Genomic DNA, 27857 nt, shown 5'->3' with positions numbered 1-27857 from the left:
CAAAAAATACTCTATCCGACTGGACGCTTGTAACGTCACGATCATCAATGCGTTTTAGTACATTAACATTCGGCTCGTGAAATTAAGCATTCTCTCGAATGGTATTTTTCGCAAATCCCCCTCCTTAACATGATATATCTTTTTTCCTCTTTTTATTGTCTTTTCCAAAATTATAATGTTTAAACAATTCAGTTATAGACTTTTTATATAGATAAAAAAAAAATACATACATTTCTAAGACTGTCTTTTAAAACTTTTCTAAGATTGCTTCATAAAAACAAAATGATTTTCTATTTGTGCAAATTCCCTTTTTCTAATGTAGATGAAGCACCAGACAAAAGATAAAAAAAATGATGCAAAAAATAATATAACCATTTTACAATAGTGCTTTTAAGACATGAAACAGTAGCTATAAACTCTATAGACAATTATCCATGATGTAGAAGTAGATAAACTAATAACCTTTTATAAGTAAGGGGGTGGGGAAGAAGGGGTTCTGATCCCAAAATCAGGGCTTAAAAACAAGAAATAAGGAAATCCTGGACTTAAAACATGCAATCCTGAGGTCCCGAAATTTCGGAAAAAAGAATTCCGGGATCCCGAAAGGATCATTTTCAAAATCCCCAGCTTAAAAACACCCGATCACGGAGTCTTGATGAAGGTCCCCCCTCATAAGTATTATACTCCTGTTACTCTTGTTATACATATACACATATATAATAAATGTTTACAATTATATTTGCAGTCTGACATTCAAGCTTTTATAGACGATGATGATTGTGCACCATATTATATGGATTCAACAGGAGGTAAGTTGTGCCCTTTGATTTATCTTGAAGGTCATCATGTGTAACATCTTGCAGTATCCTAGCTTTCTATTGGATTACTGTGGATTCATTTATTTTCGTGGGTACCAATTTTCGTGGTTTGAGGAAAACTTACATATTGGTGGATATTTAATTTCGTGGTTTTGGCAAAGTCTACACTCATTCCTTTACAAAATTTGTATTTCGTTGAACATTTGAATTCGTGGTTCTCCTGTACCCACGAAATCCACGAAAATTGGTATCCAACGAATATTAATGAATCCACAGTATATGAGCCAGATTTTTGTCTTGTTTTAACATATTTGTTAAGGCAAAATTGAGGCTTGCTGTTCATGGCAATTGACAGTATCTCCAATTGTAAAAGTTTGTGATAAAGTCAGTCTTAGGGAAATATCTAATGGTAAGTCAATGATTTTTGGTATGCAGTTGTAAAAACATGGGTACATCTCAGGAAAATGTGGCCCATCCCTCCATCATGGTGCATTGAATTTTAACGTTTTGTGTGGTTTACATGTAAAGTGTTGCTAATCAAGTTTCATAACTTGCATTTTCTTTTGAAATAGGGTACAGGTGAGACATGTCTCTGTGTCACAGTTTATAAATATTCTCTTTCACAAGGTAGTATCACTTGGTATATGACTCATAAATCTCATATTTGTAAAATTTTATCTTGCTGAATTTTCTGCAGAAATTGAAAGGCCAGTGGAATAAACATTTTGAACAATATTAAAACTTTCATGATATAGATGGTCCTGCCAAGATGACCATAGTGACTAAATGGTTGAAATTTAGAAAATTTGACATCTGCAGAATTGAATTATATAATCCAATTATGTCAGGAGAGTTATTGTTTGGTACCAGAGTAGTATGCTTTAAATCTTGTTGTTCTTATGAAAAGAAATATTGCTGAGATTTGAATTAGATTTAAACCTGGATGACAATGTATTTATGCAGCTTCATTTTTTTTTCAGTGGTGAACAGATGTGTGCCATCTATTTTTAAAACAATTACAGATTATGCAACAGAATTGTATTATACGGATGATAGCGGAAATAATCGTACTCTTAAAACAAGCAGTGGGACTGAGATTACTGGTTCATTAATGAGTGAGGCAAGCTAGTAAGTGTTTAAAAGAACTTTGAAATTCTCGATTTTTTTCCCTGATATATTTTTTGTAATGAAATTAAACCTGTCTTAACTTGTGGTTTGGTTTAGACAAGTTTAGATGTACCTAACCATGAAATCTATTGGTTTTGTACCCATTTGAATGCCTTACAAAAAATTGCCCATGAACCATTCTTCTTTTTATAAATCTGTTAAATGTATAATTATAAGCCATTTGTAAAAGTCTTATAAAATCTTATTTATTTTAACAGTTTTTGAGAAATTTATCTGGTCAATGATAAAGATATTAAAAATCAAGAGAGAATATTTAACTGCCAAAATTCCTATGGCTAATATCTCAAAAACAAGCACATTGACCCCTATTTTTTGTTTTGATCATAAGACTCACACACTGTTAATTATCATGTTTCTTAATAATTATTACTTTGAATAAGTTTTGTCTGTTAATAAAAGATCTATACTATTTGAGTTCAAATGAAAATAACATTTTAGATATCTATAAGTTTTGTCATTTTTTTTCTTTTTAAAAAAAATCAGAGACATGTCAAACAAACTAATTTCAAATGCAGATCAGTCATAAAATTTTGCTTTTTGTCTGTTCCAACAGTTATAAAAAATTGAAAACTTATTTTATCAATATTGATTTTTTTATTTCAGTTACTTGGCCAAATTTTATTCTGCAGTGCAGCATATTGAAATGGTATTTAAAGATGTAGTAGCATCTGGTTACCTGATTCTGATGTAAGTATAGGTCATTGTTGAAGGCACTTAAAATTGTTGCCTTCAATTTCTTTGCCAGTCTCTTCGTATCTTTGGCTATTTTTGGTAGCTTTGGGTTCTCTTGAAGTCAATAAGGTGGTACATAACACTACAGGGAGATTACTCTGTAAAATTCAGCTGAACGTTTTAATCATGTTCTATTTGTAAAGAAATATTAAGTTTCTCAATGGTAATAATTAGCGTTTGACATTTGCTATATATCAAATGAAATATTTTGTAAAGTGTGTGGTTCAAGTTGTTTTGAAATTTTTCGATATTGCAGTTTTATTGGAATGGGAACCGTATTTGCCTTCCTATGGATTGTGATAATGAGGTGGATAACAGGAGCTATGGTGTGGATTAGTATCTTCATGGTCATTGGACTTCTGGGATTTGGTAAGTAATTTTATTTTACAAACTGCTTTTTCAGAGAGAGCTAGGCTCATCAGTTGAAAACAAAAGAACAATGTCTTGACAACAATAAAAAAACTATCAAAATCCAAACAACAGAATACAAAACACAGAATACAAAACACAACATAAAAACTAAAGACAGAGTAACACATTTTAAGTTTTAAAATGACATCATATTTGGTCAGCAGCTTAGAAAGTGAGGACTTGACTGTCCTACCTGACAGACATTTTATGTTTCATTAAACAATTGTAGGCTCAGCATGGTAACAATTACATCCTGGTGGTGGGATGGGGGATGTTGTATTTGGTCATATAGTGTTCTCTGTTCTCTGTCTCTTTGACTTATGATATTTGTCTTGCCTGAGACAATTAATGACTCAGAAAACAAGATAGGGGTGTCTTGGACTGATTTATAACAAGACATTTAAGATAGATAATCTAGTTATCTTGCAAACAGTAGTCCATAGTATGAAACGTCCATCTGATCAATTATGTCAATTGTCTCTAACCTCATATTAGTAGTTCAGTGACTTCCATAAAAGTACTATTGTTATGCCTATGCCATCATTTGATGGTGGTTATAAGGGTTACCCTTGTCCATCCATCTGTTTGTCTGAAAATAAGTTTCTGATTTCTGATTTTAATTTCAACCAAATGTTATGAATCTTATACACAATGCTAATTAACACACATTAAACCACAGACCAAGTTCAAATTTCAGTAGCATTACTTAACTTTCTCAAGATATGCTCCTTTATCATGTTACATATAAGTGGGAGCATCATCTGTGGTCTAGAAGACATTCTATATTCTTTATTCATTAATTTATCTTGTGATTTTTTCAGCTGTTTCAGAACCAGATATTACATTGATTTTTTGTATGTTGCAGGTGCCTGTTGGTGTTTTATAAAATATTATGAAATAAAGAATACTAATGTTGTGAGTGAATGGGGATTTGATGAAGCTTTTGCACTAAATTTTTCTTATTATCTGCGGCTGAAAGAAACTTGGTTGGCTTTTGGTAAGTTAATTGTCAAGATGCTAATTACAAATAACCTGAAGTTATTTAACACAGACAAGTCTTAAGACTCTTTTCACAAAAAATTAACAATAAAAATTAGTTGTTGCTTATAATGAAATATTGTCATGCCATTCAAGTATTTAATATTAGTAAGAATTATTTTTATAAGATTACTTACATGCTCTTAATGTTGGTCCTGTTGATTTAGATATGCATTTTTATTTATTACACATTACATACATGCATTTGTAAGGAAAACAAACGTAATCATCTTTTCATTACACAAGCTTTCGTCAGCATTATGTAAATCATTTTTTTATTTATTTTTCAGCTTGTACCACTTCAACCTTCCTGGCTATATTTCTCTTCCTTTTGTTAATATTAGCCAGTAGAATTTGTCTAGCTATTGAATTGATCAAAGAGGGAAGCAGGTAATTAAATAATGACATAAAGCACACCATCTAGTAGTTCACAGTGCATTTCTAACCAAATAGAATAAATTCTAAAAAAAAAAAAAAAAAAAAAAAAATTCCCATCTGACTGATGTACAAATTCAAATTATTCTGTGATAAATTTATCCACAAGGAATACCAGCTTTGTTACCAAATAGGAATTATATCAGCTGTTATGGATTTCTGGTTAAAACAAACCAATTTACTATGATTAGTAAATACTAGATATGGGGTATAGAAATAGTCCCTTTACCATGGATGCTAAACAAAATTTAAACAGATTTGACCCTTTGCAAGAAAGTTGTTATATTATGTATCATATTTTGGGGTTCCAATTCTAATTGACTGCAGTCAAATTAATTTAAAACATATTTTAAACTTGTTTGAGCATTTGTTACCAGTATTTAATTTATTTCTATTGTAGAGCAATTGGAAACATGATTTTCACACTGTTTTGGCCAATAATTCCGTTCCTGTTACAGATCTGTCTGCTCATTTACATGGGATTCAGTTGTGCGTATCCTTTTTTATGAAAGTTGATAAAAGAATACTGAGAATTGATTTTTTATTTGTGGAGTACTAATAATCAGATTATAACATTTTAGAAAAAGCAACATTTCTTTTGGAATAGATCATAGTGTATATCAGTAGTCGTTTTGTACAAGTATCTTTACAGTCGATTTCATTGAGTGTGAAGTCATATGTAATATCTTTGGTTAGCTTGCTTGTTAGCTGAACTGTGGAGTCATTGTTAGATTAGGTAAACTACCCTCATTTAAGATTAGACTAGTCCAGCAGATAACCAATCTATCTGTCTGTTGGACTAGGCTTCTTCGAAAGGAGGGTAGTATACCTGATCTTATAATGACTTCATAGTTCAACTAGCAAGCAAGCTAACCAAAGATATCACATATGACTTCACACTCAACGCAATCGGCTGTAATTAATGGTGTTTTTTTGTGAAAAGAAGAGAAAATGAGAGAATTTATTTAATTTCCTTAACCCAGTAAAGATACATTGCTTCAATGGGAAATTCTGAGTTTTACTCTAATTCCACCAACGTAACAAGTAATGGAGTGGACTACTATCTATCCAGAACACCGTGTACTCCTGATGTAAGTATAAATTACTTATGTTATTAAATCTTACTAGATTCTCTTCTTTCCAAGATAAAATCCTACAGTTCTGTTTTAATCTTACTACATGTACTTTTTAAATAGCTGTATTAATTGATAATATATTTGGCGACTAAAAGTTGACATTAGCAACAAAAAATCTTGAATTGAGAATAAGCATTGGTTAACTGAAATAAGAAGATATTTCGAGGGACAGATTTGAAAACATTTATGACATCAAACTTTTTAAAAAATAACAGGAATAACCAACAATACTAGACAAAAGTTTAATAAGTTGGAAGGAAAAATACTTTTTGAAGTTGTGAAGCAGTTACATAATCAAATATTTTATAAGTATGGACTGGTAATATCTTCTTATCATGCAACAAATCTGCACTATACTTCTAGCTATTTATCAATGTTTATTATATTTTACCAATACTCTCACAAACCATAGCAGTTTAATTATTCTGTTTTATTGATGAAAGATTTATAAAAAAGATAACATACTCTTCCTTTATTTTTTCTCTCTCTCCTGATGTGTTTCCTACAGACGGTAACTTTTCCACAAATATAATCCACTGCACAGACATTTCATTAATTATATATAATCACTTGTTTAAATGGCACGATATTATACGAAGCTTTGTATAATTTATTGATAATTTAGTCTTAGATGCATGATTTTTTAAATTAGTTGTTAATGGCTTTGAACTAGCTATCAGTAACTGCGAGTACTCTCAGATCTGTACTTAGTGTCTTTTTGTTGTTGGGATGTACAAGTACCTGTCCATGTTCACTCTGTGATTTTGTTAGATGTATTTCTATTTGTATCCATCAGATTAGTGAAGCATTTTTCAACTGATTTTTATAGTTCATTTTTATGTAGTACTATTACACCACTGTCCTAGGTTAGGCAGACGGTGTGGATCCTGCTAACATGTTTAACCAGGCCACGTTCTGCAAATATGTGCCTTTCCCAAGTCAGGAGCCTGTAATTCAGTTTTGTCCTTCAGATAAAGTTTACATTAGATGGTTTTGACTGAACTGGTTTTTTTTGCTTACAGTATTTTGTTGATTTACTGTCAAAGACTCCTTTTTTTTACATCTAAGCACACTCAAAACTGATGAAAGTACTGGGGTTATTTCAAAAATATCTCGTTCACACAGAAAAGGTCTGAAAAAAATATATTTTTAAATATGAGTGGCTTTTGGACATCTCAAAGAGGAATAAGGCTTATTTTTCATTGTGTATTCACAATTTCGAAGCAGTAATTTTACACTAGTTTGCATGTTTATTTTAGTTTAGTTTTGTTGAAATAAAACTTTTTACAACACTGAAAAAAAGACAAAACAAAAAAAATACTGAAATATCAACATATGTTAACATTAAATGTATCAAGTACTAGTTCATCCTTGCTTATTTTCTCTCTCTTCTAATGTCTTTGCTATATTTTTTCATACATAAAGATATTATGAAAATATTTAATATTATCAAAATCTGTAAAATTTTACTTTTTTTCTTTCTATATAGAGTTCAACAGCTGGACAACTGTGTGACTTTGTGAAATATGGAGGTGAAGAGTAAGTAATACACCAGAAATCATTCAAGTGTGAACACATTTTCTTTTGCTACAAAGCAGGTATTTATGGCGGAGTTGTCTTAGTAGTCAAACTACTGTATCCATTAGCCTGTCAACACTGAGGTTGTGAGTTTGAATCTAACATGGCAGGTGTGCTCGACTCTAATCTTAATTGACTCAGATTGTCAGTTTTCCTACCAAAGTTTTCAGTAGTTTTTCTGCACACTCCAGCTTCCTCCATCAGACATTGACAGCCAAGAAAGGGGACGCACTATTGTGCTGAAAGTTGTGCTTAAGGGGGCTGCATGGCGGGTCTAAATTAATTTTTTTATTTAATATAAGATTTTGCTATTTTTTTCTTTAAATGACCTTTATCTTATACCTGATAGAAAAACAAAATAAAAAAAAGGGTTCACGGATAATTTACGCTCACAATCTACCTTTGAAAGAAACATACATTTTTGTAAAGGTACTTTTTTTCTGTTGAGCTAATAGGAGAAAAAGAGGTAATATCGAAATAAAAAAAGAACCTAATTAGAGAAATCGCTTAAATTTTACAATTTTTTAGTTTATGTACAGCTTATTTGAAAACAATAATAAAAAATATAGATCACCGATAAGAAAACAAAGATATTTCAATTTTAATGCCAAAAAATAGCATTTTTTGCCCCAAAGGGAGATAATATAAAGCTTTTTCAATGATATCTACATTTTAAAAGTCAGCTGGGGACAACACAAATTGAATTTTTGGAATGATTTTTGTGCCATTTGATAAAGAAATAACTTCTTATGGTAATTTATAAAATTTGTAATGAAAATTAAATGTTTATTTTTTTTCTGAAAATCTTATCCCCGCAAGCCTCCTTAACACCAACCAATCTAACAATCATGTCAAAAACCAATTCTATTGAACTTAGAGTTTTGATACCTTGTAAGGTACTGATATCAATATTGCATGGCTTAAAATTCAGCTGAAATTAACTTAGAGCAATTTTAATCTTTATGTCTCATAATTTTTCAAAAGAAATCTTAAATGTTTTAAGTGGTCCAGATAACGCATTCATATACTGAAAGAAAATTCTTAATTTGTTGTAAAGTTTTAATTACCACTGTACCCATGAAATCTATGAAAATTGATTGGTATCCAATAAGTAATAATAAATCTACAATATTTGAATTTTTGTGAAATTAGCCACAATATTTACCAAAAAATGATGAATATTCAAAATGATGCTACTGTAATTGGAGAGCATGTATCTACTCTACAAATTCATTTCGTCATTACCATTATTCGAACCCTGGTCGTCTGCGTGACAGTCAGTGCGTTAACCCACTGAGCTAAAGAATTGATTCCCTAGCTCCCTTGATTAAGACTGGCTTTATATGTTCTATCTGTACTCAGGGGAAGCACCCCCGCTACACTACAATAGTACATTTAAATGATCTTTTTATTTCCAGATACATCATACCTGTATTAGTGTTTATGTTATTTATGTTTCTATGGGTGATGAACTTTATTGTTGCTCTTGGTCAGATGACTCTTGCTGGATCCTTTGCTTCATACTATTGGGCATTTGAGAAGCCAAAGGACATTCCAGCATTCCCACTTACAGCTGCTTTCTACAGAAGTTTGAGGTGAGTTACTTCCCTTGTATACAGTTTTTTACAAAACATCAAAGTGTTTTTTTCATCAACTGAAATTTTTTTCTGTAATTTTTACTAAGATTTTAATCAAATTTCAATGAAAATTTCATGTATAGTATGTACATTTTTTATGGGGTTTCTCATAAAAAGCAAGGACTTTGCTTTATCATTGTTAACTATAAAATGAATGTTTGTTTCCATGTTTCTGTTCAAATTTTTTTTTTTTAAATTTATGATAAAATTCTATATTATGCTGTCATTCTCACAGTTTTTTTTCAAACAATTTTGTCGTACCTAAACTTCAAATCCCCAAAGTCATTTGTTTTTATTTATGCCCTTTACCATGAGTTTGTTTTCACTAGAGCTAAGAAATATTTTTTCTAACACCAGTCAGGAAATGTGAAAATAGCATGAAAATTAGAGAAAAGAATTTTCGTCTTTCTAAAGGTTCAGTGAGAAATTAAATTTCACCGGGAATACTTATGTGTTGTAATTATAGATTATCGTTGATTATCTCAACGAGATTGATTTTCTTGCTTGAGCTGTTACAGCGAAAGTGAGAAAAACAATTGAGTTGAGATGACCAATGATAATCTGTTTATCGCTATTTTACATATGACAAAGTTGTCAATTTCAATGTCAATTTCATTAGCAACACCACGTGGCCTCCTTAGTTTCTAGCGATATTTTTTCCATATCAAGTGAGAAGCATGATATGAAAATTATCACAAAAAAAGATCAAAGGAAAAATGCACAAAATAGCGATAATTTATATTAACTGGTCAAAACAGAAATTACTTATGTAATAAATAAATGTGATGTTTAAAAAAATATGTATATGTCATGTTTTTTCCAGATATCATTTGGGAACACTAGCATTTGGATCTCTTATCATAGCCATTATACAGATGATTAGGATTGTACTAGAATATCTGGATCATAAAGTAAAAGGATCAGAAAATCCTGTGGCCAAATTCTTTCTCAAGTAAGGAGTTGTAATATATATTTCATGTTAACAAGATAGATATTTCTTTACAAATCATTTAATGCCAAAAACTGCTTTAAAAATGGAAACATGTACACAATTAATGAATACTAAGTCAGACTGCAAATATCTTATTAAAACATCCCCTGGAGTAACATCAATTCGATCAGACTTGACAACTTTCTTAAGGATGTACTTAGGTGAGGTTAGGTGAAAATTAATAAATTAAGGAGTTAAAATTGATACTTTAAGCTGGTAGAGCATCAATTAAGGATTAAAATAAGCTAAAAATATTGATAGGTCAGGGACCTCCTTTTCGAGATATTTGAGATTTAAAATATGGCGGTAAAAGGTTGACTCAACCTTTTACCTTATATTTGCATTGGTATTATTAGGTCTCAAAACAAAAGAAAGAAAACTAAGAATCTTCTAAAACTTTTGTAAATGACCTTTCATGAGCTATTCAGTCTTGAATGAAAACATAAATGGGTGTTATGGGGTAATATATTTTACATTATATTGTATGGAAAAACACCAAGGAGTCTGAATATTTGACACAAATTCCAAAACTTCACCTAAGTACATCCTTAATATCATCAGTACTGTCATTGTTAGGGACCTGAAGTAAACATAAAGATTTCAGGAGGATGGAGTCATGACTGATACGTTATGCCCCTGTCTATGAAAGTATAGAGTATTGCCAGTCTGTGGGTGTGTCTGTTTTGATCCAAATGTCAGGATTCACTGAAAATGGAAATATGATGGTGCAAGGGGGCCTGGCGTCCTATGGACACATATTCTCTAAGAGTTTAATGATGAATGCAGTTTAAACTTTTAAGTTGATAAGTGCATGTCTAGTCTTGTGCTTTTTATATTTATATAAAAGACATATGGAATTTCTATATATATATATCAACTTAATTATGATGATATACAGTGATACATGGTTGAACTTATATGTTTTGTTTGAAAAACAATTATATGTAAGCTGACATCATTATCTCACGAATTCATCATTTTAAGATGCAAAGCTTTCAGATATCCTTTTGGTGAAATCTAGCTCAAAAGAGGAAATCAATATGATATTATTCGTGGATAATTTCTTTTAGCAGGAATGATCTTTGTGTAGAGATTGTTTTTCTTATGAATTTATTTTATTTGTAAATATAATATCTTTTTAGGTGTTTGAAATGCTGCTTCTGGTGTTTAGAAAAGTTTGTGAAGTTTATGAACAGAAATGCTTATATAATGGTAAATATATATAATTTATATTTATCCCTTCCCTAGCGCTTTTTTAAAAGTATATTGAATAATGATCTGCCGTTGAAGTGATAAATTGATTAAACAGTTTAATGAATAAATGGTTAATGATATTTATTAAAATATAGGATTCAATCATATTAAAGCAAAAGGCATGAAAAAGTTATATATTTTTTTTTAAGAATTATGAAATTTTGGAGAGAAAAATTACAATTTTCTAATGTTGAGGTCAATTTAAAAAGATTGAGTGATTCATGTTTGCTTAATTTTTTGTAATTTTATTATAAAAGGGAAAAAAAGATGATAAAATTGATAGTTTTAACAGAAGCTTTAGTAGAAAATTTCATTCAATATAGTTAAGTTAAAGTTAAAATATGATTATGTACCATTGCCTCAATAACCAGGCCACATACCGATCTAGACGTATAATTTTCTCTCTTTCAGACTGCAGTATATGGAAGAAACTTCTGTTCTGCTGCTAAAGAAGCATTTTTCTTACTTCTTAGGAATGTAGTAAGGTAAAAAAAAAAAAAAATGTTTGCTTAAACTGGATTAATGTAATTTTATGGAACCAAATTTTATTTTTGAGGATGGTTCTGCCAAAGTTTGCATAAAAACCTTTAACCAGCCAATATTTGTGCAGTTAAATTGTATTTAAGTATATTCTTTTGTAATATACATTCACTGACCATATATTCCCTTGTTTATGATGTTGACAATTGTCTATACATCAAGTTTTATTTATGAACAACTTGTCATTAAAGATTACAATCTCTCATATTTTTTTTACATCACTCAATAAATTACAAATTGATGGTTTTGAACCAATATATTCATTTTGAATACGGTAGTTGAAAGAGTGTCTAGAGAATAGCTATATGTTGTCTGAAAATAAAACATTTTTTATAGCAAAGCCTTGCATTCTACATGTTTCTTAGACTTGTACTAATAAATTCTATATTTTGATATTTTGAGTGTACATTTATCCCATATCAATATATAGAATTTGTAGTTCATTGAGTACTGTAAACCAACTTATTTTTCGCGGATACTTTTTTCGCGTTTTATCCTTTTTTGCCTTCTTCGCGGCTATTTAATTTCGCGATTTAATAATTTACTTTATGAAATAACATAAGGAAAGATCAAAGTTTTACATCTTCGCAACTATTTTCATGCGCGTTATTTTTCAACTCGCGAAAGTCGCGAAAATAAATTGCTCGCGAAATTAAGTTGGTTTACAGTATTTAGATGCGTGGTTCTGTTATTTGATTTAGTTCACAAGTCTGCTTTTTACTCACTATGAAGGCAATACCTGTGGGCTTTGCTAATTGTTGAAGGCCGTACAGTGACCTATAGTTGTTAATGTCTGTCATTTTGGTCTCTTGTGGACAGTTGTCTCTATGGCAATCATACCACATCTTCTTTTTTTATAATACCTTGTTTATAAATTTTCAGACTGCAATTACCATTCAATTATAAGATGTTATCCATATTTTGAAAATTGTTTTTAAGTTTCTAAAATGGGTGCTCATTTTTGTGTAGGTTTCTGAGTTGAGAAATATTTTTTGATAATAATGATTTAACTTTTTTGTATATTACAGAGCTGTTGTATTAGACAAGATATGTGATTATGTATTGTTTATCAGCAAACTGATGGTAACAGCGGCTGTTGGTGAGTACAATTTGTATTCCACGTTTGATTTTAAGCAGCAAAAGTTTACAGTATTTTAATCTCGTGCAACAATTATGAAAAAAGATACAGATCAATTTAATAAACAAAAATGGATGGAATTGATTGAAATTAAAATTGAGCAAATATTGAGACTTTGTCATCATGTTGCAATTGAGACTTTGTCATCATGTTGCAATTAAGACTTTGTCATCATGTTACAATTGAGACTTTGTCATCATATTACAATTGAGACTTTGTCAACATATTACAATTGAGAAAATAACACTATTCGTAAAATGACGGATCACTACAGCACTTAGATAAACATTGAACAAATTGTTGTCCTTTTAAGTACCAATTTTCATTGATTTCCCTAATCCATCCTACCTCTTAATATGTATCCAACAAAGTGCGTAAATTTCTTTTAGTCCTAATTTTTAATTTTAAATTTTTTTGAATTATGAATATAAAAACCCTGAAAATCCTATAAACAAACAATGATTTCACAAAGATTAAAACCACAAAAAAGCACAATATTAAGTCAATGTTTTGCTTTATGATAGTTGAATGATTAAGAAGAAGAGTGACAGCAATGAACACAGCTTCATAATCTGTTTATTTCTCAACAACATAATAATTCAGAAACTGTATTAAATCTGTGCATCAAAATAAATTAATTAAATAATTGCTTAACATCAAGGAAAAATATACCAAAAACTTATACAGAGTGAAAGGACAAATTTATTTTGTTAAATACTATTTTACTTAAGGTGGTACCCAACACTTTCACTACAATTAATTTGGCTCGTTTAATTTTTATAAAATTTTGTCAAAGTATTTACTTTGACCTTTTAACAGAAATATAAAAATTTCAAAAATTTTGAACCAACCGTTTTGTCAGAAAAATTACACTGGTTATATAGCAGTTTAACAAACATCAATTTTGATCATTGAGAAGCTTAATATTCCTTTAACAACACAACATAATTGAAACGTTTAGCTGACTTTACAGAGTTATCTCCCTGTAGTGTTAGGTACCACCTTAATTAAAAGTATATATGTATATATATATAAAATGACTGAATAAATAGTCAACGATAAATCTTACGGGGCGATGGATCATATAAACATGTATAAATATGGATGTATATTATATATATATATATGATATAAAATCTATTTTTTTCAGGTGTTGGAGCTTATTTCTGGTTTTCTGGCGGGATAGATTTTTTCCAGAAGTACAATCCCAATTTAAATTACTTCCTTACTCCTGTAGTGGTAAGTTATATTAAAATTAGTTACTATAGAGTTTTATATTTCTATTTTTTTCTCCCGGTGATATTCCTTTCAGTTTAAAACTGATACTTGAATGATATATATTTCATACTGTATTTGAATATATTTATAGAAAGAATTGATTAAGTTTTATATCCACTATCTTGTATAATTTGAATATTCATTTTATATTGTCAAATGATTTATTTCAAAAATTATGAAATTACAATGAAATTGAAACAAATGAATGACAACCATTAGGAGGTGAACAATATTTACTAATTTTTAATTGGTAATATAATTATCTCCCCTTTCATTTGTTATTTATCTCCCTTGTATTTCCAGGTTGTAGTGATTGGGATGTTTATTATAGCCTGCACTTTCTTCAGTGTGTATAACATGGCTGTAGATACACTATTTTTGTGTTTCTGTAAGTATTAAGAACAAGCAAAGATAATAAGACAAATTTTATTATGACAGGTCCATCCATACATGAATCACTTTAATTTCACCTGCATTTATAGAAGGAGGTTTTTACAATTCAATTATGCAGTTGTCTCTTGATGCATTTTCTTTTTTATCCATCTATAACTTGTTTCTAATACTTAAATCCCAAAACAGAGACTGGATATATTTATGAAAACACTTATCCATTTGTATTTATAGACATTGTGCACTCGTTATTTTTTATCATAGGAATTTCTGGATTTCTGATCATGAATAGCAAACCAAAATTTGTCATATTTAGAAAACAGCTAATAAAAAAATATGTTCAACACCTTTTAATGCCAATGCCTGTATGCCAATAAACTTTCATAAACATTTTTTTACAGATGCCATTGTACATCTATTTATTTTATTTTAGGGGGAGGGGTTACACAGCATATTATTGTCTTCCATGTGTTTATAAAAGAATGAAAATAGCCTTGTTTTTGTCTTGTTTTTGTTATTGTAAGTAATAATTCTTTTGTTTTTTTTGTAGTGGAAGATTTAGAAATGCATGATGGATCACCAGAAAAACCTTATTTTATGAGCAAAAGTTTGATGAAAATCCTCAATAAGACTAACAAATTTGAAGAACCAAAAGGAAAGAAATAAATATGTTAGAAGATGGCAATACAAGATTTGTTTATTGAACAATTTACTTTTATGTGTGATATTATGCGGGATCATAAGTTTTATAACACAAAAGGAAAAAAAAAACACCTCAGGAACAATTCTTTAAAATTTATAAATTTGAAGGTTAATTTTTATGTTATTTTTTCTCTTTGTAAGTTTTAATGTTTAACAATGTTGATGGTCATTCTCCAGAAGTGTAGATATAGTTTTTAGGTTTCAGTCAGTTATAGTACTAAATATTCTGAATAGTGGAATTAAAGGATTGAATAGTTTGGATTCAGCATAGTTTTGACACAGGACTCATTTTTGCCAAACTTGCACTCTATAGTCTTAAATTAATGATTGTATGACTCATACTGTGTAACACTCACTCACTCATCCTCTTCATGCCTGTGACCACATAAGGCCTTACATACAGTATACAGTAAACTTCATTAAGTTATTCATAAATGTAACCTTGGTGCACTCATATTACCTATAGTATCCAATTCTCTAGATACAGCAAAGACTAATATAGAATAAGAATATGAAATAAGTAAGATACTATGTGTAGTTTGTTGTCAGAATCTTTAAAAAGAACCAGTTCAAGTCTTGTTACAAGATGAAGTAATCTAAGCTTGTTGTTCGGTGTGACCAAGGCTCCATGTCGAAGACCATACATTGACCTATAATGGTTTACTTTTTTAAATTGTTATTTGGATGGAGAGTTGTCTCAATGGCAATCACACCACATCTTCCTATATCTATATAAGACTTGGGTTTCTTGATATCCACTGTGGCCCATCATTAAACATTTCTGTCTATGACTGCTGATTTACTGAAAATAAGATATTTTATATGTTAAAATTGTATCTTTTGGCCTGTTGTCCCAGCTATGTACAATCAAAAGAATGAATATGTTATTAATTGTTGATTATTGTGAAGAAATATTGTATTTTTAATGGATATTTTATAAAGCAAGGGAGATCATTTGTTGAGAAAATGGTTTTTGAATTGTTAATTGTTAATTGTGCATTTCATACACAAAAAATGCATTGAAATTGTGTTATATTGTCCACTAAATTAATATCCACTGCAGTGCTTTACCAATTTTACTGGTTATTTTAATATAGGCTATACAATTTAAGAAGTCTCGTTTCTTTTGAATTCTATTGAATTTTTATATTGCACTAATTATACAAATCATATCATAATTCCAGCACAAGTCCCACCATTAAAAATCTTTAAAAAAAACTTAGTCCCACCATTCCTTTTTTTTACAATTTTATATACATTCCTTAATAAAAAAAAATATAGATATGTGATGTAAGATTTTGTTTGTGTAAATTTGTTTTAATGTTGTTGTTTTTTTTATATGTAGAGAGATTTGTTTTATTAATTACTGTACATATAAGAAAATTTTCACAAGATTTTGTTTCATAGTTTGTATAACAGATGTTTATGTAAAAGTCAAGGGTTGAAAACAATATTAATCTGTGAAAAAACTGAGAAAATAGAAATTTTCCTTTTTTGGCTTTTTCTTCTTCTAAATAATGGAATAAACATGAGTTGTTCCCCTTTGAATTTGTTAGGCAGTTGATGCACATTGTTTTACTACATATATTCTAAACTTACTTAATCATTTAGAATATTATATCAATGCAATAAATTATAGATAAAATGTATAATCTTGGCTGGTCCCAGGATGTGTATAAAGGATTATATATAATTGTGTTTAAATTGGTAATTGTATTGTCAATATTGGGATGTTATTGATAGTAAATGGTAGAAATTTAAACATGTTTATTTGTAGTGGACAACTTATATTAACCCCTTTCTACTTTGTTGGTGCGAGTGCTGCATTGTCATTTTGGTTTTTTTTATAATTGCTAAATTGCTTAATCTGCCCTGTCATAATAGGAATATAACTACAAAGAGCACTAAATGAAAAATTCATTTGACTGCTAAGAAGTAATATGTTATTGTATTGAGGCTCCCACAGGGTCAAACACGACCTGCGACCTCTGGCCCTTTTAGAGGCGACTTCCGACTTGAGGGTCTTCTAAAAACAACCTGCAACCTATAAAATTTGGAAAAAACAACTTCAGACTGACTTCCCTCCTCTGTGTTGGGAAAAACGACCTGCTAACTGTACATTTCCCTTAAAAACAACCTCTCAACGAATTTAAAAGTGACCTTGCGACCTGAGGGGGGTACCCTGTGGGGGCGTCAGTATTGGTAGTTTTTAGTTTTGTAATTTTTTTAAATTGACTTGGTCATTGAAAATTTTAAGCAAATGTTTTTCTCTAGATCTGTCATACATTTAACCTAGCCAGGCACCGTTTGTCTTTAAAAAACTGAAAAATAACAAGAATTTTATAAGATTTTTAAAACATGGCATCTTATGTTTGCTGGCAAACATTTAATGGTGTTTCATGGATAAGAGGGTAAATAAGGATTTTTTTTCAAGGTAAATAGATCATAAGGAAATAGACAAATTAAGTCATATTTTAGTCACTACAATTTGACTACTGAAAATGTCACACATTAGAAACTTGAACAAACTCAACATAATATTCTAATGCCACTCTACATGTAACACCATATTTTATAAGCCTGGTACCTTTGATAACTCATTATTGTCTACTGCTGTCAATTCAGCAGTAGACGGTCAGAATCATTGGCAACATTGTTGTGCAATTGCCATCAATGATTCTTGAATTCTTTTCTGGAACGTTTACAAGTACTACATTAGAAGAGAGCTTTTCATTGACAGTAAAACTGCATTTGTAACTGTCAAATCCCTAATTGACATTGACAACCCTTCAAATTTATTACTGTTATTCCTAAATTCTGATCAAATGAAGGACGGAAAGTGACAGACTTAAACATTGGTATTTGAGTGATACATTAATTGATAAGATATTCACCATGACAATAACATGGTGGAGAACTCTCCTCTCTTCAATTTTATATCATTCAAAATTACCATTACTGTATTTGGCAAAACCTTTATACATATAAGAATATTTTGGTCCTCAGTGTCTATAACTTTGTACTTGATATAACCTTTTAACTATTTTATTTGAGCATAACAATGAGTCTTTTGTAGACAAAGCATGTCTGGCGTACAAAATTATAAGCCTGGTATCATTGATGAGTTATTTTACTATAGTCAGATCATTTCATACTAAAAAAATAGTTATTCTCAATACTGTTTAAAAAAACTTAAGTTGTACTATATATATATTGTTGGGATAGATCATCCTAGTACTGTTCATTTGTATGGATACTAGTATTAACATGAAGTTATAATCATTTGTGTTCATTCATTGTTATATAGTACACAATTGTTACTTTTGTAGATTTTCTTTAAGTATGTTCAGTGATGAATTTGTTATAAATGCTTAGACAAACTGTGTTTTTCCTCCCATGTTTAATGTATTTTATCTTTCTTTTCATTTCAACAGCAAATATTCATCTGTATCATAGCTTCAAATTTTATTGATCATTTTCCTTTCATGAAAGTAGAATACCAGATGGTATATTTTTTCATTACAATTTTTCAATGTAAGTGTTGCATGTATTTTTTTCTCTCATTTTTTTTATATTGATATAATTGTTAAATTTTTTTTTCCTGTAGATCTGTTTGAAAAGTATATTTTCTATTATTATGTATTTCACTATTTAAAGAAGTTGTTTTTTTAAACTATTGCACCACCTAAAAGTTTATTAATATTGCTCAAAAACAAACAGCATTATTTTAAAATCTAACATGGTCTGTTTTGTATAATACAAAGGTCTTATTATCTTATGCAATATGGTATTTTTAAAAGCTTTAAACAAGGCAATAGTTGATGGCAAATTTTTTATCAATTTGATTTCTTTTGAGGAAGATAAGAATCCGAAAATGATTAGTGTTAAAATATACTGTGATATGTATTTTATTAATATATTATATACATTTCTTGTCATTCATAATAAATATGTTGATGTTGAATTATTGTGTATTGAAAGCCACTAAGAAGGAAGAGTTTCATTCTGGACATTATTCAAATGATACATTTTTATTTTCAATTTATAATCTAAAAGCTAATGTGCTATTTATTACCCAGGCAACTTATAAAACAAAAGACTGATCAAGATGAACTTAACCAATGTCTGGGGAGGGGCTCTGCAAGGATATGCAAATACTGCTCAACATTTGGGATGGTTGTGTTACTTATAAAATAACAAACTTGGTGAGAATTCTAATTACAAACTTGGTGAGAATTCTAATTACAAACTTGGTGAGAATTCTAATTACAAACTTGGAGAGAATTCTAATTACAAACTTGGTGAGAATTCTAATTATCTCAGTTATCTACAAAACAGATTTTCGTTAACAGTCATCTTTATCTCAATTCAAGGTAATTTTTGATCAGACGCTTACCACCTTATTCCTTTAGACGTTTTCGCATTTAAAACTTTATGTGGGTGGGGGTGGGGTGGGGGGGGGGGGAGTGTTCAAGATTGATATTCCGTTATATACCCATTAGACCTTGCTGGTTACTGTAACTGTGGACACACAAACTAGGTACTTCATAACTGAAATAAAGGTAATACAATGTATATGCTCTCATTTTTAACCGGATTTTTGTGACAAAAATGTCGGTTATTGATTTGGGGATGCTCGGGGGCGGGTGGGAGGGCGGGCGGTCGGGCAGGCGGCAATCAAATGTTGTCTGTGCATTAACTCATGAATCGTGCAACCAAAGCTTTTAAAATTTTAAAATGTTGTTACTGACAACTAAATGAAGGTCAAGTTCAATAATGGCCATTTTGACTTTTACCGTTCAGGAGTTATGGTTCTTGAAAGATTGAAAAATGTTGTTTCCAGTTTTGTCCGTGCATTTATGCATGAACTGTTCTACCAAAGCTTCCCAAATTTTAATAAATTGTTACTGGTGACAAAATGGAGGTCAAGTTCAATAATGACGATTTTGACTTTTACTGTTCAGGAGATATATGGTTCTTGAAAGATTGAAAAATGGTGTTTCCAGTCGTGTCCGTGCATTTTCTCATGAACCATTCAACCAAAGCTTTTCAAATTCTAATATGTTGTTACTGATGACAAAATAGAGGTCAAGTTCAATAATGATGATTTTGACATATACCGTTCAGTAGTTATGGTTCTTGAAAGATCGTAAAATGGCGTTTCCAGTCTTGATCGTGCATTTACCCATGAACTGGTGTGCCAAAGCTTCCCAAATTTTAATATGTTGTTACTGATGACAAAATGGAGGTAAAGTTTAATAATGACGATTTTGACTTTTACCGTTCAGGAGTTATGGTTCTTGAAAGATTGAAAAATGGTGTTTCCAGTCGTGTCCGTGCATTTTCTCATGAACCATTCAACCAAAGCTTTTCAAATTCTTATATGTTGTTACTGATGACAAAATAGAGGTCAAGTTCAATAATGACGATTTTGACTTTTACCGTTCAGGAGTTATGGTTCTTGAAAGATCGTAAAATAGTGTTTCCATTCACGTTGTTGCATTTACTCACAAACCTTTCAATCTAAGCTTCTCAAATTTAAATATGTTGATACTGATGACAAAATAGAGGTCAAATTTGATATTGACGATTTTCATTTTCACCAATCATCAGTAATGGTTCTTGTGATATTGCCAGGACACAAATAAATGCTAATAAATCCGGTTTACTGTCGTTGTGACAGCCTCTTGTTAGAATTCATTCTAGTATGCCAAAGTATTAGTACGAATGTGTTCAAGGACCACTTGTCCTTATCTTTTCATTTGATATCTATATAACCAAAATATATTCTACATAAATTGATATTTACACCTATGTACAGGAACAATATTGTTTCAAATATGAACTACTTTTAAGTATGTTCTTTTTGACCAGCACTGATTAGGCAGTGTGATTTCGTTCAAAGTCTATCCTAATTTTTGGCAAATAATTTCTCAAGTCGCTGCTAGGGCCGTCTTAAACTTACAGTTATAGCTCTTTAATTTGCTCCATATTGAAGGCCCCATTGAGACGAAGAACAGTAACGAAAGCGCGGTACCTTGCTTTTTGTGTGTCCTTTGCAGGGCAGGTAGTACCTGTCAATATTGTCACTATTGGCAAGGGATTTCCCTCATGTAGGCTCCCAAATTGAAAATTTAAAGAGCAATTATGGTGTTGGTGTAAGATCATCTCATGAAGAACAGGTTTGTCAAAAATGCACAGTCACAGATATAAAGTCGGTAACATCAGACTCCTACATGTTCTTTTAAAAGAACAATAAATCCGTGGAATGAAAAAAAAGTTGCAAAATAATTCGAAGGAGAGGTTTTGTTATGAGAAAAAGTGCAGAGTAGATAACCGAAAGGACTGTGTACGATAAATATGTTTTCTTTTAAATTTGTATTCAAGATCATCTTCCAAACAAATAAAAACAGAAAACGCAGTTTCATCTGCTGAACATTCAACATAAATGCTAGTCATAACAGAGTCAAGGTTGTAAACAGTCGATTTTTTTTTGAAAGATTGATGTCGAGGGTTAAAGCCGCAAATATATTCATGTCAATACAATTATCACTTATCCAGGTGTTCGCGTTTCTAAGAATGCTACTTTTGAAAATTATTAAACTAAAAATGAACCGACAAATCCGTTACTTTATATCGGTATAGACTCATTATGTTGCAATGTCTGTCGTGTTATCGGCAGAAAGACACTGAAGAAGAGATTGATTGGACACAAAACTGAAAAGAACACATTTATTGTACCATAAAAACATATTTTCGACAACAAAAATAATATCAACGATATTTCGTAACACTTTGAAGTCATCAGCACTGGGAATGAAACTTTTGTCAATTAAAACTTTGGATTTTTCATGAATAGTTTATGAAGCAGTGAATATCGTCAATATGTTTGTTTAAAGTATATGTGCAAGATCGGCTTTCAGTTAGAATATAAAACAACCAAGGTATCATGTGTATAAAAATGTTAAATAAATGCTAGTCATAACAAATAGTCAAGGTTGTAAATATGCGAAAAACTATATGCAAACATTGGTATAGAGGGCGACAGATGTAAATATATTTATGCCAATACAATTCTAACGAAAGAAGGAAATATCTGGACAAAACCCTAATTCCAGCTCATTTCCAGTACTGTCAAAATATTATTTCGACGACAAAAATACTTTCTACGATGTTTCGATAAACTGTGAAATAATATGCACTGGAAAAGAAGATATCTTCGATTACAATTGTTGACGTGTCAAAAACATTCTTTGAAGCCGTGAATATCATCAATTTATACAAATAAGATGTTTGAGAGCAGAAAGAGCAGTATGTTGAAATCATAAGAATATATGCGAATAGAAAAAAATTCTTGCAGGTAATGACTAATTGTTTTAATGGTTCTTAAAAGTAAACGATTGTTACTTTTTAAAACGAGCAGTTAGTCGGTTTTATGCCATACATTATCAGTTTGTTTTAGATTAAGTGTCTTTTGATTTGATCATCTTCCAAGTCACGTGTTTCCATTAACTTTGTTCAGGTTTTAATGAATCTTTAATGTCTTTGCAGGGAAAAACAACCGGATTTTTTTCTGATTATTAGGGTGTACATTTCCATGAAAAAATCTTTTAAATGTGTTCTCTACTACTTCTTAGTGGAAAGACCTTTTATAATTGTGCTGATTGTGTGTTTTTCTTTTTCCATCTTTTTGGCTTTTGTGCTTTATTGTGGTTTAAAAAGATATCGGCAAATTATATCGAACATTTTATTGCTTTGGAAACGCATTGTTTGTAAGTTTGTTTGTAAGAATTATCTCCCTGTATTATTGCTAATCCTTCGCAACTGTGAAAAAAACGTCTTTTATCCAAAAACTGCTTTTTTATAGGATACCCAAAATACGTATGAGAGGTATTGTTCGTTATGTATTTGCTAAAATATTTTATGTATTTGTAACTGGTAAACCGTTTGCTTGGAGTGCTTAAAATAAAAACTCTTGACATTCTGAAGTACATACGGTGAACCTACACGATAGAACCAAAAACTACACGTACACATGTAATGAAATAATAGAGCAAAAAGTCAGAGCGTCGCACAGATGAGGAAAACAGATGATAAAGAAGATCCTGGCTGTCCCCCTTTTAATTTGCATTTCTCTTGAGACGTTGCCCCATGTATTGAATATGGTGATGCTTGTAATGCTTAAATATAATACAAAGAAGGTAGTTTGTCATAGTTAACCACTCACAAACACATATAACTTATATAAAATACATCAAGAGTAACAACTGTTATATGGAGTTTTTGGATTGATCTGATAAAACATATTCTCAATCTGAAGATATTAACAATAATTTGGGGAAAAATATCGGCTTCTTTTACGGTTGTGAAGGAGGAGCGATAACAAGAAAAACAGTATACGACAAGATGGTACTACAAAATAAATTGTTTGGTTAAATAATGTGCGTTAAAAAAAGCGTAAAACAATGTTTTGTATCATTTGCCACATATCTAGTCGACATCTTATAAAAATACATCATAACGTACAAACATAAGTGGCAGAAGAAGATAAAGGAATGAAATAAAAAAAAGTTCTTACAAAGAAAAAAGTGGACAGACCTTATAATCAAAACAACCCCTCGAAGTCCTTCCACTGAAAGATGGAAAGAACTAAACAAAGATATTTAAATACTTGGGTTATTATAAGTAAATGAAATCAACGTACGTAAAATACATTACAACTTTATTTTTTTAGTATAACATAGTATGACACGATTAATTGTTTTTCTTTTTTACAAAATCAAATGTCAACTCTTCTTCACCATTGATAACATCAGTCATTATCTACGTTTTTTCTACTCGTATATCTTCTGCTGATCTCAACATACTATTCTTTCTATTGTTTTATCAGAAATCCCCATTGTAAATATTGACGATAGTCACTGCTTCATATAATGTTCACAAAAATCAACATTTTAAATTGAAGAGTTTCTCAGCTCCAATACAGATGACTTCAAAGTTGATCGAACAATCGTTGAAACTCTTTTTGACATCTAAAGTATCATTTGATGGTTCTAGAAATCCGTACTTTTCAGTGAGTTGACCAATGTTTTCCTCCTTTCGTGATATTCTGCCGAAACAACCAGTGGACGGAAGTACGATAGACATTATGCAACGTAATTATTCTCTATCAATATGTTGTAATGAGTTTATATCCTTATCTTTAGTGAGCTGAATCAGCATTCACATCTTTATATACTCAAAGAAGTGGATAAGTGCTAATTGTATTGACATAAATATTTGCGTCTGTCGCCCTCGACATTGATGTTGTCATTGAACAGTTTGTCATATCTATACAACCTTGACTCTCTTCCTGACTCTCCTATTTATTTTGAATCTCCTGCAGGTACAATTTGAAATTCTGTTTTTTGTTTGTTCCATATTCATATACAAAATAAATTTCACAGATAATTTTACATACATATATTTTACATTAGAGAAAAACATATTTTGCAAAACATCGCCTACATATTATTTGCAATTTGATGCATTCCCCTATTGTGCTATTCTTCCATAAAAATTACAGTTCATCGGAAAGTGGCATTCGTTTTCAACATTTAAACTCAAGTGCAATCGGCTTTTTTCTTCTCAAAATGATCCGTCCTGTTTTGATTGTCAAAGGAGGTATAGCCGCATCTAAATTGTGCCAGAATATAACGTTCAGGACTACTGAGGTCCAATCGAACATGTATTTCACATTTATATTCTTATTGTAACATTGTATTTGTCTGCTATTTTGGACAGTTTATAATAGAGTTTTCCCATTCATTGGAGAACAACATGTACAAAGAAAAATCACAAAAATACTGAACTTAGAGGAAAATCTAATCGGAAAGTCCATCATCACATTGCAAAATCAAATAACAAAACACATAAAAAACGAATGGACAAGAACTGACTTGGTACAGGTATTTTCAAATGTAGGAAATGGTGGAATAAACCTGGTTTTATGGCGCTAACCCTCTCACTTTGATAACAGTCTCATCAATTCCGTTATATTACAATGAGGCGTGAACTTAACAGATATTTCTTTTACACGGAAAATATCACAGGGCGTATATACTAGTAGTTGAAATAATCTTCAATGTTAATGTATGTCAAAATAAGTTCCCCATATGATGACCAATTGTTCAAACACCGCTTATGGTCTCGGTTTTAAACTTGTTTACATAACCGTTAGTCGTCTATTCCGATGAACTTATTCAAAAGACAGAATATTATGTACTACATGAACTCCATCCAACAATCCCATTCTTTCAGCTAAGAAATAGCGAATGACTTTTTTGCACCAAATTGACACATGCTTAGTTATTGTTTTTTCCTCAAGTACAGTTAAAGTATTAAGGTGATGATATATTCCTGGTATTTCCAAAAAAATAATTAAATTTGTTGTTGAGATATCTATACCTGAACAACATAAGTGTCCATACAAACAACGGCATATTGCTAGGTCTTCCAAGTGCTCTACGAAACCTCTTTCTGAATTATTATCATCTATTTTATCAGCAATCAAAGACGGGCTTCAAAGTTATTGTGAACCTGCCTATTCTAGAGATGGCGTGAATCAGATGTGGATAGTTGAAAATTCCAAAGATCTTTTAGAGTACATACAATCTATATCTCTTCCATCTTGCAATAGTATTAAAACTTTTAACTTTTCTACACATTACACAAGTATTCCACATTCCAAACTAAAAGACAAATTTAAAGAGTTGGTATTGCTTTGTTTCCTAAAAAGGAATGACCAACGTAGATACAAGTATCTTGTCTTAGGGAGAGATAAATCATACTTTTTAAAGGATCACTCTGATTCAAAAAAATATTCTCTGAAACTGATATCATCAAGATGCTTTTTTTTTTAATTGACAGCATATTTGTTACGTTCGGAGGAATTGTATTTCAACAGACTGTCAGCATTCCAATAGGAACCAATTGCTCTCTCTTCTTGCCGACTTGTTTCCTTATTGTTCTGAGGCTTACTTCATACAGAAACTTTCTTAGGAAGAAAAATAAGAAGTTAGCAATATCCTTTAACTCTACATTCCGCTATAAAGATGACGTTCTTTCACTAAATAATTCAGAATTTGGTGACTATATTATTCAACGAGTAATCGATTATTTAAACTTCACTGAGTTGACATCCCTAATAGAAATTTTAATGTTGAATAAAAATCAGCGGTGACTTCAATCCTATGACGAATCGTAGTAGAGTCATAAAAATATAACAAAAATACTGACCTCAAAAGAACAATTTAAAAAGTAGAAGCACATAAAAAAAATTACAAAATCAAACGCTAGAATACAAAGGAACAAGTGAAAATCAATTGACTTGGTACAAGAATTTTCCAATGAAAATGGTAAGCTAAATATGCCAGGCTAAACCTCTAATTGCATGATAATATTTTCAGTTCCGTTGTATTGATACAATTTGGAAAGCAACACAAACAGACAATACAGGTTGATGTAACAATTATTGGGATCTAACAGTTAACTGTATACATACATCACATATATAACAATCATTGGGATCTAACCGTCAACTGTATACATACATCACATACAGACAATACAGGTTGATGTAACAATCATTGGGATCTAACAGTCAACTGTATACATACATCACATATATAACAATTATTGGGATCAAACAGTCAACTGTATACATACATCACATATATAACAATCATTGGGATCTAACCGTCAACTGTATACATACATCACATATATAACAATCATTGGGATCTAACAGTCAACTGTATACATACATCACATATATAACAATCATTGGGATCTAACTGTCAACTGTATACATACATCACATATATAACAATTATTGGGATCTAACAGTCAACTGTATACATACATCACATATATAACAATCATTGGAATCAAACAGTCAACTGTATACATACATCACATATATAACAATTATTGGGATCTAACAGTCAACTGTATACATACATCACATATATAACAATCATTGGAATCTAACAGTCAACTGTATACATACATCACATATATAACAATCATTGGAATCTAACAGTCAACTGTATACATACATCACATATATAACAATCATTGGAATCTAACAGTCAACTGTATACATACATCACATATATAACAATCATTGGAATCTAACAGTCAACTGTATACATACATCACATATATAACAATCATTGGGATCTAACAGTCAACTTTATACATACATCACATGTATAACAATCATTGGAATCTAACAGTCAACTGTATACATACATCAAATATATAACAATCATTGGAATCTAACAGTCAACTGTATACATACATCACATATATAACAATCATTGGAATCAAACAGTCAACTGTATACATACATCACAAATATAACAATCATTGGAATCAAACAGTCAACTGTATACATACATCACATATATAACAATCATTGGGATCTAACAGTCAACTGTATACATACATCACATATATAACAATCATTGGGATCTAACAGTCAACTGTATACATACATCACATATATAAAAATCATTGGAATCTAACCGTCAACTGTATACATACATC

The 27857-nt window shown here is 30.6% G+C and overlaps 1 protein-coding gene across 6 annotated transcripts in view; it reads left to right on the top strand.

Moving 5' to 3' along the window:
- The window catches only part of LOC134708379 (choline transporter-like protein 2), a 47600-nt gene extending 28370 nt beyond the window's left edge, over positions 1-19230 (top strand). For all 6 annotated transcript variants that reach the window (XM_063568861.1, XM_063568862.1, XM_063568863.1 and 3 more), the window contains 17 exons: positions 746-809; positions 1799-1946; positions 2610-2693; positions 2995-3107; positions 4015-4146; positions 4478-4577; positions 5023-5115; positions 5611-5713; positions 7248-7297; positions 8755-8931; positions 9797-9925; positions 11107-11176; positions 11630-11703; positions 12787-12857; positions 14047-14135; positions 14478-14562; positions 15115-19230. In XM_063568861.1, the coding sequence (XP_063424931.1) occupies positions 746-809; positions 1799-1946; positions 2610-2693; positions 2995-3107; positions 4015-4146; positions 4478-4577; positions 5023-5115; positions 5611-5713; positions 7248-7297; positions 8755-8931; positions 9797-9925; positions 11107-11176; positions 11630-11703; positions 12787-12857; positions 14047-14135; positions 14478-14562; positions 15115-15230 (1698 nt within the window). In that variant the 3' untranslated portion in view covers positions 15231-19230. The remainder of the gene's footprint in view (positions 1-745; positions 810-1798; positions 1947-2609; positions 2694-2994; positions 3108-4014; positions 4147-4477; positions 4578-5022; positions 5116-5610; positions 5714-7247; positions 7298-8754; positions 8932-9796; positions 9926-11106; positions 11177-11629; positions 11704-12786; positions 12858-14046; positions 14136-14477; positions 14563-15114) is intronic.
- Positions 19231-27857: the final 8627 nt, after the last annotated feature.

The sequence above is a fragment of the Mytilus trossulus genome, chromosome 2, assembly GCF_036588685.1.
Source record: "Mytilus trossulus isolate FHL-02 chromosome 2, PNRI_Mtr1.1.1.hap1, whole genome shotgun sequence".
Classification (NCBI taxonomy): Eukaryota; Metazoa; Mollusca; class Bivalvia; order Mytilida; family Mytilidae; genus Mytilus; species Mytilus trossulus.
This window is presented reverse-complemented; position numbering and strand designations above follow the sequence as displayed.